Source organism: Dendrobium catenatum, unplaced genomic scaffold, assembly GCF_001605985.2.
Source record: "Dendrobium catenatum unplaced genomic scaffold, ASM160598v2 original_scaffold_274930, whole genome shotgun sequence".
NCBI lineage: Eukaryota > Viridiplantae > Streptophyta > Magnoliopsida > Asparagales > Orchidaceae > Dendrobium > Dendrobium catenatum.
Window position 1 is genome coordinate 89,793 of NW_021593325.1, and position 16,544 is coordinate 106,336.

The 16,544-nt window shown below is 33.9% G+C and overlaps 1 protein-coding gene across 1 annotated transcript in view; it reads right to left on the reverse strand.

Moving 5' to 3' along the window:
- Positions 1-4,544: 4,544 nt before the first annotated feature.
- Positions 4,545-16,544, reverse strand: part of LOC110098696 (casein kinase 1-like protein HD16) — a 30,584-nt gene continuing 18,584 nt past the window's right edge. Inside the window, exon 17 of the mRNA XM_020825597.2 lies at positions 4,545-4,992. Within this exon, the coding sequence (XP_020681256.1) occupies positions 4,933-4,992 (60 nt within the window). The 3' untranslated portion in view covers positions 4,545-4,932. The remainder of the gene's footprint in view (positions 4,993-16,544) is intronic.

The window sequence follows — 16,544 nt, forward strand, 5'->3', positions numbered from 1 at the left end:
AAGACATATAAATATAAGAAATTAAATGTTATTTTCATGATTTTATATTGTATAGCCAAATTCTTGAGGTGTATGCTAAAGGCATATAGTGAGTACCCTTAGTAAGTTATTTTAGCAAGTGCCCCTTATTGGAGAGATTATTAGGTGCGGAGTGCGGACGGGAAGAACTGTCTGCACAAGCATTGGGTACCTAGCGGTACCCGCACTCGGTACCGCTGGGTACTCAGTGCTTGTGCGGATGGTATGCACTTCTCACCTAATAATTTTTCCCCTTATTGGCTGTGATTATTCTACGTTAATTGTTGAGTTCTTTTGGCAAATAACCTTAGTGGTTATATGCTTTCATCAGTCCTTCATGCAAGTTTAGCATCCTAGTATTAAGGGCTTAGTTAGGTCTAATACTTTGAGGTGGTATATAAAGAGGTCTCATGGTGAACTCTCTATGGACATTGAATTGGATTATTTCCTCTTGTATAAATCTGAGTGTAATGAGATAACATGCTTAATATTACAATCAAACTACCCAAATAATAAGAATTTGGCCTCTTACAAGAAATTTATGCACCAAGTAACATGTAAAGATAATCATGTCATTGTGACATCAACTATTATGAAGTCAGCCATGAAATTATATAGTTGGTTGCCCTCCATCAAATTATTGTTAGTACATTTATCTTTATTATCTCTGTACTAAATTTAAAAAAAAAAATCATTGATGGGGCTAGTAATAGACGAAAATCTCAATGGATCTACAACCATCCAATCAAATACATGTATAAATATTATTTCCATAGAACTTCCTATGTTGATGGATATGAGCTAGTTTAATGATTGGCAATCAATATAGTGGTGAAAATGGAGTTTTTGCAGGGTCAGAGTTACTAATTTGTAGTCATTCATTGCATATAAAGGTGATCAAAACCTCAGAGAATGAATATGGAAAAGATGCAGCGTATATCTTGAGTGAAGTTGCCTTAGGCTTGAATGCCTTGATGCTTTAGCCTAATCTCCCTTAAGAATCGTTAGGGCTATTCATGTTGTATGAATCATTGTGCTAGACATGCTTATTCTTATTTCTTTCACCGCCACATTGACAAGTCATCATATTAACTCAACAATGATGAACTCTTCTTAACTTGCTAGTTGTAAATGAGCTCCTCAACAAAGTCATTGATGTAACCATAATCCCTCTATCATGCTTGTGATATTTATGCAAGAAATGTTTTTTATTCGAAGGCAACAATTAGGGGTGTCAATTTCGGGTCACGGGTCGGGTTCGGGTCGAACCCGAACTGACCCGGGTGGAAAACGGGTCGACCCTAACCCGACCCGGGTAGAGAAACCGGGTCGGGTTTTCGTGTCGTGTCAAATATTGACACCCCTAGCAACAATGACCTTACATCTTTGAGTGGTCATAGGTTGCAATACATCTTCTATGCTCATTGGGCTAGAATCCTTACTGTTAATAATGATGATAGGCTTCTCAAATGACTTAAGTCTTATCATTATTGGCTCTTTCCTCATGTTGAATAAATCATGTGTTATTTACAGATTATGGGTGCTAATAAATTTAATGATTAACAACCGCATGAAATAAAAAAGGAGCTGATATTTTTTTTATAATAAGGCGAGAGAAAAATTATATCAGCTACGCAGCTCATCTTGGTCTATTAGTTGGGGGCTTTAGCTGCTAACCAAGAGGCCATGAATTTGATGCTTGCGTATGTGATGTGTATGTAAATTTACCTCAATGGCTCAAAATACTTCACTGTGCCACTAACAATGTGAAGGGAGATAACCCACTTAGAGATAGCAGCATTATTAGTTTGGGCATAACTTTCATTAATAAGAATCTAACATTGGCACCTTGAACTTTAGCAACTATTCAATCTTTGCAATATAAATTAATAAAGTATTTTTAGCATATGTTTGACACTTTGATAGTCAATGAGGGGAACAATTATTACGTCCTTCGACCGGATGCAGAGAAGCATCCGGTCGTAGGCAAAAAAAACTCGGTACCGAGGTGTACCGAGTTTTTTGAAAAACTCGGTACACCTCGGTACCGCATTTTTTTTTGCCTACGACCGGATGCTTCTTGCATCCGGTCAACCGAACCAAATAAAAGTTCCAATGAGGGAGAGAAAAATTAATTCTGTCATCCTTAGGTAGATAGTGTTCATCATTTGAAAGAGTTGAAGCCAGACTTGAAGACAGATTATTTAAAAAATATTAATATATAATATACTTAAAGTATGTTAGTATTCAAAATTTTAAGAACAATGTTTAAAATGTTAGAAATTATATCTCATATTATGATATAAAATAACTCTTTATTTTTTTTTAATTATTTTTATTCTTTTTCTAATGTATAATTAATTGTCTAAATCATAATTATTTTCTATCTATCATAATAAACGAGCCGGCTTGCACTCGAAGAGTAAGGCTTGAGCTCTAGCTCAAACTAGATTAATTAATCAAGCTAAAGCTACGGATGACTCGAACTCGACTCAAATCATTTAACACACCCCCACCCCCCCCACACCCCCACCCCCCTCCCCCCCCACGTACTTTCGCACTCTATTGAAAGAGATCAATTGATTAGATTATTATTATTTTTTCCTTCATCTTGTGAAGATGAATAAAGACAATTTATTTCCATGACTTACATCAAGCATCTTCATCTTTTTCTCATTTCTGGCATACTTAACTTTTCTCCAAACTTATTCCACCAAGTGATAGTGATAGACTATAATTTTAAAAAATCATTATAATTTTGCTCAATTATTAGAAAGATTAAATTGATTGTATCGCTATAGACAAAATGTTCTAAAAAAATATATATAATATGTAGCTCTTTTTGGTATGTGGGTTAAGATAGTTTTAGTTATTAATTAAGATATCTTATATTCGAGTCTTACGTATGTGATGGATGTGCGAATTTTGCTTTAATTTAACTAAATATCCCAAAGAAAAAAAACAATTACTTTGGATGTAATTAAGATCATCATTACAAATAACTCCAACTCTGTTCATTAAACTAGAAATTAAAAGGTAAGAGAAGCATAAGAACTTTAATTTTGCAAAAGGCTCCTTTGGTTGCTTAAATTAGAAAATATATTTTAATTTTATGAACTTAAAATATTTTTGGGGCAATTGCATACATAATGCTTAAAACATCATCATTTACAAAATTAATATCATATTAGAATTAATTTTAAAATAGTTAAAAAATAATATAATTTACAATAAAATTTCAATTTATATATTTCACTACTGTCAAATTCACTACAATTTAATCATAACACAGGTAAATATCTTAATTAGAAGGGTTTTGTTAAGAAAGGTAGAGACATGCCTAAAAAAACTTGATTATAAAATATTAGAAATGAACTTTCTTTATTATATTTAAATGAGAATTTGACTTTTTAACAAAGAGAAATTATTATGTGCGATCACCGAACTGTCCGAAGGAGAGCGCCACATCACCTGATACACTGCGGTACACAGCATCGATACACAGTAAAAAAAATGACATGACATATCCGCATCACCTCCAGACGTGACCGCACAAAATAATTTTCCCTTAACATAACATAATAGAGAAAATTGACTTATAAAACTAACCCCACATAATAAGATAAAGATTTGATGATGTTGTTATTCGTGTTGTACATGTAACAATAATAATTCAATAATTCAAAATGTATTTGGATACTAAATTTATAAATAGTTAAATTTGAAAGGTTAAAAATTTAGTTCCTCCTATGTTATTAGTTGGCACAATGTAATTAAAAAATGAAGGCTTACATTTGTTATGGTTTTTTCTTTATCATTTTAGTTTTCAAATTATAACCACAATTTCTACTTAAACACTATTTTCTAAAAATTTCATGCTAAAAATTTATGTTGAACTTTTAAAAAATTACTTTTCTCACAATAACTCTATAACCATCAATATAAAATACATCCCAAATGAATCATAACATAATTTTAATCTTCATTTAGGACAACTTTATTACTAATTTTAAAAATATTTTTTTAATAAAAAAATACTCTAAAAAATAATAAATAATTTATCACAAACAAAACCTTAAAATTTACCAAAAAATTCATAACCCTACCAAAAAGATTACTTTCCTTCTACACTTAAGAAATAATGGCCCAACTTTTCTAAATTAAGAAAAAAATTATTATTATTTCCATTATCAATTCAGCTTGCTTATATGTTCATAGATTAAATTATATAACAACTCCTTATATCTACCAAACAAATCATTAATCAGCTAAAACCAGGCTCTGTTCTGTGTGAAAATGGTCAGGCAAATCATAGTTTGTTAAGCAATCCCATTCCCAACTATTACCTATATTTAGCAAAAGCTCAGGATCTTATCAAGAACTGAGAAGAAAAGAATCAAAGAAGAGAACATTTTGGCTCATTTAAGCACTTTTAGACACCTAAAAGCTCAATTATTTCTATAAACTTGATGAACAAGAGAGATTAGATGAATCTAACCTCCTAAACAAAATCTGGAATCACCTACTTCAATTGAATATAGCCATTTCTCTTGCCATTCTAAGAGCAAAATAGTAGCAAAGCTTATTTTCAATCTAATTATAGTTCTTTTTTTTTTCCAATAAGCCTAAATTGGCTTTGAATTGCCAAAAAAGTAAAGAGTACATGTATATGATCAGAGAGAATCATCTGGGCAAGCTTTATAATAGGTTCAGGCGACATTTTTACAGAGATGGAAAAAGAACCTCAATTTTTTTTTTCTTCCTTTCCCCACTCATTTGGAGAAGATGAATAGTACTGGGAGCTGGAGTTTTACTGCGTTAGCTGAATAGCACAAGTGTCTGAGATTCTTCAAAATTGAATTTCTTCAATAACTTTCCATCTACCCATTGGACTTGGAAGCATCTAGCCATGTATCAGCAGACAGTTCGGCCGTAGCAAATAGAAGCAATATAGAGATTCTTTGCCCATTTTTCCTGGCAAGAAAAATGTCATTGTTTATATTAGTATGATAAAATGGTATTATCAGCTCCTCTCTCTCTTTCTCACCATTAACTACTACAATGGCAATCAAGAAGTGATTATAAACTGGCAATAAACATATTATGGATTCAAGTTTACAAGAAATGGAGTGTGATATCAACAGTTCTTAAATGACTCTCTCTCTCTCTAGACACAACAACAATAACAACAAGCCTTTGACCCACTATGTGGGGTCAGCAACATGAATCCTTTTTTGCCATTGTTTCATGTTAAAAGTCAAATTCTCATTTAAATCTAATAAAGAAAGATCATTTCTAATATTTCCTAACGAGTCATTTTAAGTCTAACTCTACCTTTCTTAACATAAGTCAAATCTAATACCTCAACTTTCCTAACTGGGTCATCAAAAGGCCTCTGTTTAATGTGACCAAACCATCTAAGGTGACTCTCTCTAATCTTATCTTCCACTAGAGCTACTCCAACCTTATCTCGTATATGCTCATTTTGTATCCTATCGCTAAGGGTAAAGCCACTCATCCACCTAAGCATCCTCATCTCTGCAACACTTAACTTAGTATTATGCTTCTCTTTTAAAGGCCAACATTCGGCACCATAATACATGGACACTGCTGAAATGAATTTTTATTCTTCAAACACTAACATACCTAGTTTCTTTATATAGTTGGCAGAAACAGCCATCATGCACGCACACAAACGCAAGCAAAAATATCACTAATACTAACACTTTGGCAAACACAGAAGATAAAATAAACGCTGTAGGTTCTAATTTCAAGTGCATGCTAAATACTAAGAAGTTGATTTCGGTATCTTTCATCATATGCATTGGTCCTACTTTCTGCAGTTGTCTTATGAGCAGATCCAATATTCATTCCTTATAGCAGTTTCAGCTCCAGAAGTAGATTTATCCAAGCATCTTCAAGTTCTAAGTGCTACTTAATGTTTAGGCCAAACGCACCTTTAACTAGATCCTACAAATTATTTACTCACCTCATCGTGCCCTTATCCACCATAAGCAAAATTCATAGATTTATTTTCACTTAAAAGCAGGTAGCTCCTCCTAAATGGGTGAATCCTCTCGCTAAATAACTAAATTTAGTGTCGCAAGCTTCCCCAAAGGATCCAACCATTGCTCAAGTGCTGAGCCCCTGTATCACTGTTTGCGTGCAGGAAGAAGGTACTATTTCGGCAAACACTAGTTAGTTTCCTTAAATTCAATAAATGCTACATTCAAATCTCCTATGTAATTGTTTCAGTTCTTTCTAGGCAAACCACACACCATCAAGTAGCACCATTCCCATGAATATTTGAAATATTTAATTCATTTGAGTTCTATGATGCACAGACAAGAACACGACAATTTGGACATGACACGACACGCACGGAACATGTCAATTATAAAAAATATAAGACACGAACGCGGGTTGGACACGATATTATATTTTTTATAAATTAAAATATTTTATAGAAGAAATTGAGTAAATAGAATATTAAAAATAATTGAGAAATAATAAATCATTTAAATGAAATTTGTACTTTAAAATGATTAATATTAAGATTTCGAGGGTTGGACGTCGATGTTGTGTTTCAAGTTTCAAGAGAGGAGACAACAATGCTATCAAGAATCGGACATTGAGTATCAATCATCCATGCTGAGATGATATTGGTCAAGATGAGATGTCTAGACGACATGGGGGGGGGGGGGGGGGCGGGGGGGCGGGCAGGTTGTGGGGGTAGAATTGTCAGCGTCAAACTTTGATTTTCATATGGTTTTGAAATGTTGATGTTGTGATGGAGTTGGGCGTCGATACTGCAATAACGTCTGGCGTTGTTGTGAAACCCAAGCTAAGATATGTAGATAGAAATGGAAAATGATATGTTCGGGGTATGTAGTATTGAGTGTGAGCAATTGATTTAGGACTGTTGAGAGGAAATAAAAAGTAAGTATTTATATTTTAATACATAAAAAATTTGAAATATAAGAACTTATATTAAAAAAATTCATACAACATTTAAGACACAAGTGTCTAATTTTATTTAATATTTTTTAATTGGACACATCTTCAGCTTATCCGATACATATCAGTGACGTGTCGGATGCGCAACATGTCCGATACGTGCTGAACGTTGCATGCCTCATTGAGAAGTGTCGATGCATCATAATTTGAGTCTATTTCCATGCTTAACAATAAGATCTTTAAAGCAAAGTTTTAAAACTTGATTTCACATTCAGCTACAGTCCCATCACAATAGTTTCAGTTTCACGATTCAACTTAGGTTATTTTATATTATTAAATAATTCAAATATTATATTTAAGTATGAAATAAAGATGACTATCTGATTAGGACTCAACCTATAACACAAAATTTGTTGGAGATTCAATAATAGAATTGTAATAGAATATTGGCAGTTATTCAAGAAATTCAACAAAGTTACATTCAAAACCAATGAGTTTAAGCAAACACTATATTGAAACTCTTTTGAGTTTCGTCCAAAAACTACCAAACCAATCAAAACAAAAATTACCAACCAATTTTGAAGCAATTTTGTTGACAGCTATTTTAACCAAGGTTGTAAAACCGGATTGGACAAATAACTGGAAGGAGAGGCTAATGGTTTGATGGTTGAACCGGATGACATAATAAATATTAATTTTATTAAAAATTAGTAAAAATTTACATAAAAATGATGTTATGATTCCAAATATGTGATAAGAACTTAGGGTTAATTGTATTTATAGATTTTAATTAAAATGGACATAATTTATTAGGTATTATTGATAACATAGAAGAATATTCATTTACAGCTATGTATGATGTATCAAGTGCACCACTCACTCACAGCTTTAATAAAACCTACTCTCTATTATTTAAATGCACAAAATCCAACAGTTAAATAATTTGGAGAAAGGGTTTGCAGAGCATTAAGCTTAGCCATTTATAGTGGGTATCAACTAAGGGTTTTGCTTCTTTCCCTAAATCTACCACCATGAGTTCAATAGCCACAAATATCAACTTGCAAAACCATAGATTTAGTTGAATCATTCATTGCATATATGCATTGTGACTTTGCACAATATTGTACATAATTATACACGTTATAATCATTCGTCGAAAACAAGCTATTAATACTTCTAATAAAATGACCAGAGAAAAGAAATCTGGGCGGAGAAGCCACAAGAGGAAGCTACACAATCGCATACCTTTGGCAAGCCTTCGACAAAATCTCAATCCATACAGGCCTCTGACACCACAAGTGGTAGCCTTCGAAATGCGAAGGGCAGAATGACGGAGTGCCACGAGAGGGAGTTCACGATCGTGTTCTGAGAGAGGAATGTTAGTTCACTGTTTCATATTTAGGGACTTGTTGAAGTTTTCCCAAAGTAAGTTTGGTTGTTCGATCTTAAACAAATGACCGCGATTGACGCTATTAAGAACCAGATAGTTCTTTTAAAACTGGACGGTTCGGAGGTTCTCCTGTTCAACCAATTAACTACCAAATTTTTCCTCGGTCTAATGTCCAAACGGTTTCCTTCGGGAGCTAGAATGGCCGCCGTTTACCGGTTGAACCGGTCGGTCAGTACAATTTTTAAAACCATGATTTTAACTTCACGAGACATCCCGACTTAAAATGAACGAGTCGTTGGCTTCATAACTCTTCACATGAGGTCACACTAGTCCATTCTCAAGGAACTGATAATCCCTTCAGCTTGTCTCGTAGGCCCTAACCCAGTAGACCAACCTTTAAAAATTAGGTAGTGACACCCTTTTTTTCCATAACCAACTATCTTATATTGTGGTGCCATATGAAACACTGCATTTGTTCACCATTTTCATCCTCATACGACCCTAAACTACAATTGCTTGTACCCAAGCCCAATCCATCATTCCCTCATTAGTGTAAGTCACAAGCCACACATAATATCCAATTATTTACAATCCACAATGTTCACTTCATCCACATCATCGTTGCCTTCCAACTAGCAATGAGCACATCTTCCACTTCACCATTCTCCAGCTCACATCCTCTTAGTCCCACATATAGTTCTCAGGCAGAATACATGACTTTCCCTCTATCCCTCTAGTTTGAGCACCAATGAACCACCTAGAAACTCAATCATCTCATTCCAAGAATCTCCCTCTAAGGATCTAACCTCTCTTCAATTTCTCTAGATGTTTGTTAGATTTAGATATCGGGGTGTTCTTCATATTTAAAGCTTGAACTGTGGCATGAATTTATCAAGCCTCTTGAATGTTTAGTTCTAATCTATAGTTTCAAATAGCAAGATATAATTTCTATGAATGATAATTTTGATTAGCTCAGCGTATATACTAATTTTGATTGAATCACTCTATACTTTAAATAAAAATATTTTGATCTATTACTTGATTCTTGGTGAATCATACTCTATAATTCAGAATGGCTATGCATGGAGACCAACTTTGTTCAAATAATTGCACGATTTTAGCGTGATTGCATTTATTTACGAAGTGTTTCATAATTTGACTCTCACTAAAAAAATTCAAGTAGCTTTGAATAATTCAGCATGATTCCCATTTGGAAGTTCTAATTAGCTCTGTATGTACTCATTGATCCAATTGAAATTATTTTGATTTTTTTCTAAGACTTTTTTTTCATATCCAATTATATGTTAATTTCTTATAGATTTAAGTAGTGCCATGAGCGTCCGTTGATTGATATAACATCAATGCTATCAAGGAGCGCATCGAATTTTCTATAGCATGCTTCATAACTTAATTCTTTTTAGTGATTTCAATATAGGTCCATACAACTATTTATTGACCTTATTTCCCTTAGTTAAGGTTCAATGTGATCTTTAGACTATAACTCACGTGATCTTTAGACTATAACTCACGTGAGGAACATTAATTGCTACTTGATTATACCATTTTATCATTGCTAAAATATTTCACGAAGCCTTTTGGGAGATCAACCATATTCAGAGAGGAGGTTATGATAACCATCTCTATTAAAAAGCGACTTTATCACCTTCTAATAAAAAGTGACTTTATCATTCTATTCAAAAGTGAACCTATCACCTTCTGCTAAATGGCACTCTCAAAGGTGCCACGAATAACTTGAATGGCTCGCATGCCAATGAGCAACCATTGTTTATTTTAACAGCATGATGGAATCTAAATGGATGGGCTTATTTGTTGTCAAATTATGATGACCCTAACCCACAATCTTACAATATATATTAGTTGATAATCTACTCATGCAACTAATCATCGTTCCTTACTTTTTAAACCAAATCAATGAATTGAGTTCAAGTGCAGCTTTAATCATCTTTAAATGTTATGTCAGTATAATATTTTGGATCCTCTAAATCTTTATAATATATTCATTGAATTTTTTATAAATAAATGCTAATGATGTTATATATTGTAAAGACTTTTGAAATAGTTGAATCATGCTCTTGACTATTAGTCATGACAATGATTAAATTTTGAAAAATAAACACAACTATTCCTAAAATCAACCCAATTTTCTAACAAAATATCACATAACCACTTGATCAACTTTTTAAATCTACCCATGCAGTCCTATTTGAATTTCAAACAAAGGAGAATCAAGCTAACAAAGTGATGCAAACATCCAACCGTCCACGCCTATCCGAGGAGTTGAAGATCGACGGTTGTGATCGTCTTAAATTATCTTAAATTTTTATTTGTAATTTTTATTTTAATTATGTATTTTTCATTTTTACCCTTACTTAAGGGTCTAATCTTATGTAAGTCCTAGGGGCATGATCATCTTATTTTAGTTTCTTTTATTTCTGAGGCCTATATATAGAGGCCCTTGCTAGTGTAATGGTATGATGGATTATTAATAAAAAAAAAATTCTGCACTATTGTTCTTTGGGAAGAACTTTGGTGAGATCCCTATGTGAGGGAAGCATAGTATCCACCAGCCGCAGGATGTGCCCGGCTCGTGGTTTAAAGTCCCTAGGTGAGGGCAACGCAGCACCCATCAGCTGCAGGATGTGTTCGAGCTCATGGTTTATCTTTATTCCCCTACACTTCATTTCTCCTTCTCTAATTCCCCTTCTTCTTTCTTCTAGCCACCGCCCTAACCCCCTCTTTCTCCCCTAGCCGATTCTCCCTTCACCGCCGGCCAAACCCTCCTCCATAGCCACCAACCAAGCTTCCCTCTTCCCCTCCTCCAACCGTCGACCACTCCACCACCACCTCCTAGCCGGCCACCCCATCTCCTCTCATCCTCCTAGCCACCATCCACCCCCATCTTTTTTGTCATAATGATGTTTTCAATCATCATTAAAACCTACCAAAATTAGCCTACCTAATTTGGGGAAAGGATTAAATCTATTTGAAATTCAAATTTGAATTTCAAATACCTTCCTAAAATCAACTAAGCTAAATTAGAAAAGTTCCTAAATTTAAGTCTATTTTTATCATTAGATTTGATTTAACTACCCTTTTCCTAATTTAGAATCATGATTTAGGAAGTATTATATTCCCTCCCAATTCTCCCCTTCTATCTCCTATCTCCCTCTCTCTCCATTAATTCCCCTTCCCCCTTTGGAATTAAATTTGAATTTCAAATTCCAAATCCCTCCAAATTAAAATCTGAAAATCAAATTCAGATTTTAAGTGACTAGCCTCTCCCGTTCTACATCACAAAGTCCCATAAAATCCAATGATAAATTGACTATGACCATGTACGTTAAGGTTCAATTGTATGGATACTTAATAAGAGTTTAATCCTAGCAAACCCAATTTGTGTTTAAGAAGTACGCATTAGATATCTAAAACTTGTCCATTAGTCAAGATAAAGACCACCCACTAGTTTCAATGTTTCGGAGTTAAACAACATGCATATAATTTTGTAACAATGCACTTAGATCCCTAGTCTAAAAGGCATGCATCATTGATATAAAACCTTGGCTTCCTGATCTTGTCTAAAAGGCATGCATCATTGATATAAAACCTTGGCTTCCTGATCTTTCATGGTTAAAGGTTATAAGCCCCATGGTAGGCATCTTCCCAACAAGTAGAAGAATAACCCTATATACTCCACTGGCCTTAAGAATTTAGAAGCCGTTGTCAGATCATGATGTATAGCCCCATTATATTAATTGATGTGAAGTACAAGTCCCTCAATGTCAATTCAAGGAAGCTCTTGCAAATTATTGTGGAATATAAGTCCTTGATGCCAATTCAAGGCAGAAGGTTTCTGTGAGCATTAAGAGTCTAGTTTTGGCATTTTTCTCTAGGCTGTGGAATAAAAGTCTTCCTTTAGTGTTCTTGGTCAAGTTAGATACCCCTATATATATGGAATCATGACCTCAATCAAAGCATCTCCCATGGTTGTGTAGTTGTAAGAAGTAGATTTAAAATCTATATCCTCAATATTTCAAGGTAGATATCCTTAGTGACGTCATAGTCTAATTCATACTTGTCAATGACGAATGACGCACTATGCGCAAAGTTCCTTGAAGAGACATGGAGCATAGAACACGACGCGATGTGCACCATTTTACTACGACACAATATATATATATATATATATATATATATACATGCGCAATTTGTGTTTGTGCCATGCTCCATTGCCAATGAATGACGCAAATAGCACGCGCTATTTTGATGTGTCCGCCGCGCCAAGCAAATAGCATTTTATGTTATCCTTTAATTTTTTTGATATTGTACTAATTTAATGATTAATTAATTTATAATTAATTTATAAAGACTTGGTTAGAAAATATTAGGAATGACCTTTCTTTATTAGATTTAAACGAGAGTTTGACTATTAATAGGACACAATGGAGAAAAAAGATTCATGTAGCCGACCTACGTAGTGGGATAAAGGCTTGATGTTGTTGTTGTTGTTGTTGTATGATATTAATATATAAACATTTAAAAAATTAATTATGATTTATAATATATTAACAAAATGGCACGCGCAATTTGTGCAGGGGACCATTCTAAAAAAGAGCCCTACTTATCATCCTGAGACGGACGAACAGACAGAGGTGGTCAATCGTAGTGTGGAGACTTATCTTTGATGCTTTATATCGAATACACCAAAGTTGTGGGAAAAATATTTGGCATGGGCAAAGTATTGATATGACACTTTCTATGCTTATGAAGAGGAGAGCACATGCACAAAGGAGAAACATTCAATTTAAAGTAAAGAACAAGGTTTACATGAAGCTTAGACCCTACCGGTAGAAAACCTTGGCACGGAGAATAAATGATAAGTTATCAGCTCGTTATAGTGGAGGGCATCGGTGCCGTGGCGTATCGCCTACAGTTACCACCATCATTAGCCCTCCACACGGTGTTTCATGTGTCCCAGTTGCGACATGTGATAAGAGAGCACATTCCATCTTCCTCACTTCCCTCTACCTTAATGAACAACATGGAGGTGTTGTTGGAGCCATTGAAGGTAGGAGTGTGCCAGAGAGCAACAGGATGTAAAGAAGTACGAGATCACGTGGGAGTCCTATCAGATTATTTAGCAACAATTCCCTTTTATTCCACCTTGAATATAAGGTGGCACTTTCGGGAGGGAGTATTGATATGGGAGGGGACTGGATCAACCAGCTGATCCAACAATAGTCGGACCAGCAGAATCGAGCGGAAGCAACAACAGGGGTTTCACCCCCCCCCCCCCCCCCCCCCCCCCCCCTCTTCAAACCTACAAGTCCATACGTCAGGAAAAAAGATTAAGGAATGAATTAATGTGGAGTTTGAATTCAAATAGGAGAGAGAGACATGTAAGGAAAGTTTTCCAATTCTTCCTAATTGGGTTTATTATATGTTAAGAAGGTTTTAATTATTTAGAGAAGCTTCCTAATTGGGTTTATTATATGTTAGGATTTAATTAGGGAGATTTTTATTAAGAAGCTTCCAAATACGTTTCTTATGAATTATGGCTATTTAAGGGGAAGTTGTCTAGGGTTTATGTTTATGTTTTGTTGGATTTTCTGATGTAGTTGTTCTTGAAGCATTCCTAGTAGCATCTAGGTTGTTTGGGAGAGCCTATCTACCTCTTGAATTATATATCACATGTATCTTTTTTTTCTTATTGAAATATTAATACAAAATCAGCCACCGCTTTGGTTTTACTATAGTTTTCCTATTTGTTGTTTTAGTTTCCCAATGCGTACCAAGATGCCAAGCAGATGGCTAATCAGATGGTCATATAATGATGGCTTCCTTTGAAGCTCTTAATTCTAAGGTGGCAACATAAACTCATGCACCATCACCACCAACCCAAATATAAGGAGAGACTTACAAAAGAAAATAACAAACTATAGAAGAGAATCCATCAACAATGAGATAAGCTGAGAAGAATACAAAAACGGTAGAAGAAGATCTTTCCTTTTGAGGTAGAGAGAAAGTTGGAGTTGCATTCAATGGAACAATCAAAGCTAAGGTAACAGATAATTAGTTCAAGCTACTAGAAACATATTATGATTTATCATTGTTTAGAAAAAAAAAGAAAAAAATGTATTTGTTTGTTTACTTGTAATTGCGAAGAAGAAAGAGAGGCTAGGAGTAAGACCCTAGACCATCTTGTCATTACTGCAAAAAACCTAAGCACAACCTCAAATATGCTCCAATTTATATCCAAAAAAAATGTCAAAATGACATAAAATAAAAAGAAGACCCTCACTACTACTTCAGAAAAAGTTGACGTGGGACGAAAGACAAAGATAAATCTTGCATTGGCCTTCATCTTGCATGCACTTGACAAAGAGGAAACCAAAGGACTCATCAATGCTATTTTGGATCTAAGGATCTCAGCAGTAAAAAAATCCCATCACTAAAATTTTGGTTAATTATCTAGGGCAAGTCACAGCCAAGCATCCAAAACTCTATACATTGAATTAATTCAGAGAATAAATCATCCCAACCAATACAAAAACCAACGGTTGTATGGAGGAAGAAATAAAAGAATAGGACCAAGAACTGGAAGAAGGGGTTCTCATTTGCAAGAGCAAATGACCCAAAATGTGAATTAATCAAAGAGGCTAAAAGAATATTTGCAATATTAAACTTAGAATGATAAATATGTAAATACCAATTCAGTGCAGACTTAATTGTAAATTTTAATTTTAAATTTAAAGATTAAAAGGGCTAGCCAATAAGAGATGAGAAAGATTTTTGTTTTTCATCCTATTCTAAACTACCAACAACCTTTTAAGAAGAGAATCAAGGAATTAGCTCTACTTTCTATGTCAGTTCCTATTTTTCTATTTTTCTTTGATTTTGAATAAATTCTAGAAGATTATTGGATTTAAAAAAACAGAGATCAAATTAATAATTTAAATCTTTTTTTTTCTTCATGTCCTCCAAATACTCGATCAATTTTTCTTTTTCACTGTCATTTTCCAATTCTATAAATCATAATCACCTATTTTCCTTCCTTCCTGTTTATAGAACATGGCCCTTCTTATTTAATCGGAGAAATCTTCATGTGTCCTCCCTAAACTCATCTGCCCATACACTAGATTGATTCGCAACTATTTATCATTCTCATTGTTTGTTGTTAAAAGTGAAATTGTTCGCTGTTTAAGTTTAGAAAACAAGGAGAAAATTATTCTTTTGTTTATAGCAGTCAGCCCCTCATATAGTCGGACAAATCTTCATGCGCACTACCTGAACTTAATTGTCATATGCTAGACTAACTCAACCAATTACCATCCTTATTGTTTGTTAACAGTATAATTGCTCATTGTTTATGTTTAGATAATAAGAAAAAAAACTATTATCCTCAATATTCTCAACAAAAGCGTCATCTTTTTATCCCATATAATTAATACAAATTCTAAAAGCATCATCTTTTTATCCCATATAATTACTCCCTGAACTAAAAAAAAACTATTATCCTCAATATTCTCTACAGAAGCATCATCTATTTATCCCATATAATTACTCCCTGAAGTCAACTGCCATATGTTAGACTAACTCAACCAATTGCCATCCTCATTGTTTGTTAACAGTAAAATTGCTCATTGTTTATGTTTAGATAATAAGAAAAAAACTATTATACTCAATATTCTCTACAGAAGCATCATCTTTTTATCCCATATAATTAATACAAATTCCAAAAGTTTTCCGCACCCCAATTCCACATCACATAATGTTGTTGAAATGATTCTAGATCCGCAATTAGAATTAAAGCTAAGTTTGTAGCTCAGAGTTTTTTTCAATGTAGAAAGGATAGATTTTGTGGAATCATTTGCCCCTATTACTGGGTTAGAGGCCATTCAGTCTTTTTCATTTGCTTGCTAGAAAGGTTTTAAGATCTAACAGATGAATATGAAAAATGTATTCTGAAACAAGATGCATTTGCGGAGCAACCATGTAGGGTTTGAAAATCATAATAATCCTAAGTACTTCTATAAAATGAAATAATTATTATATAACTTGAGGCAAGAGCAAAGCTTCGTATGATAAGCTAAGACAGGGTTTTGTAAAGGATAGAGTAAACATAACAAATTTTATCCAGAAGATTGATCAAAACATGATT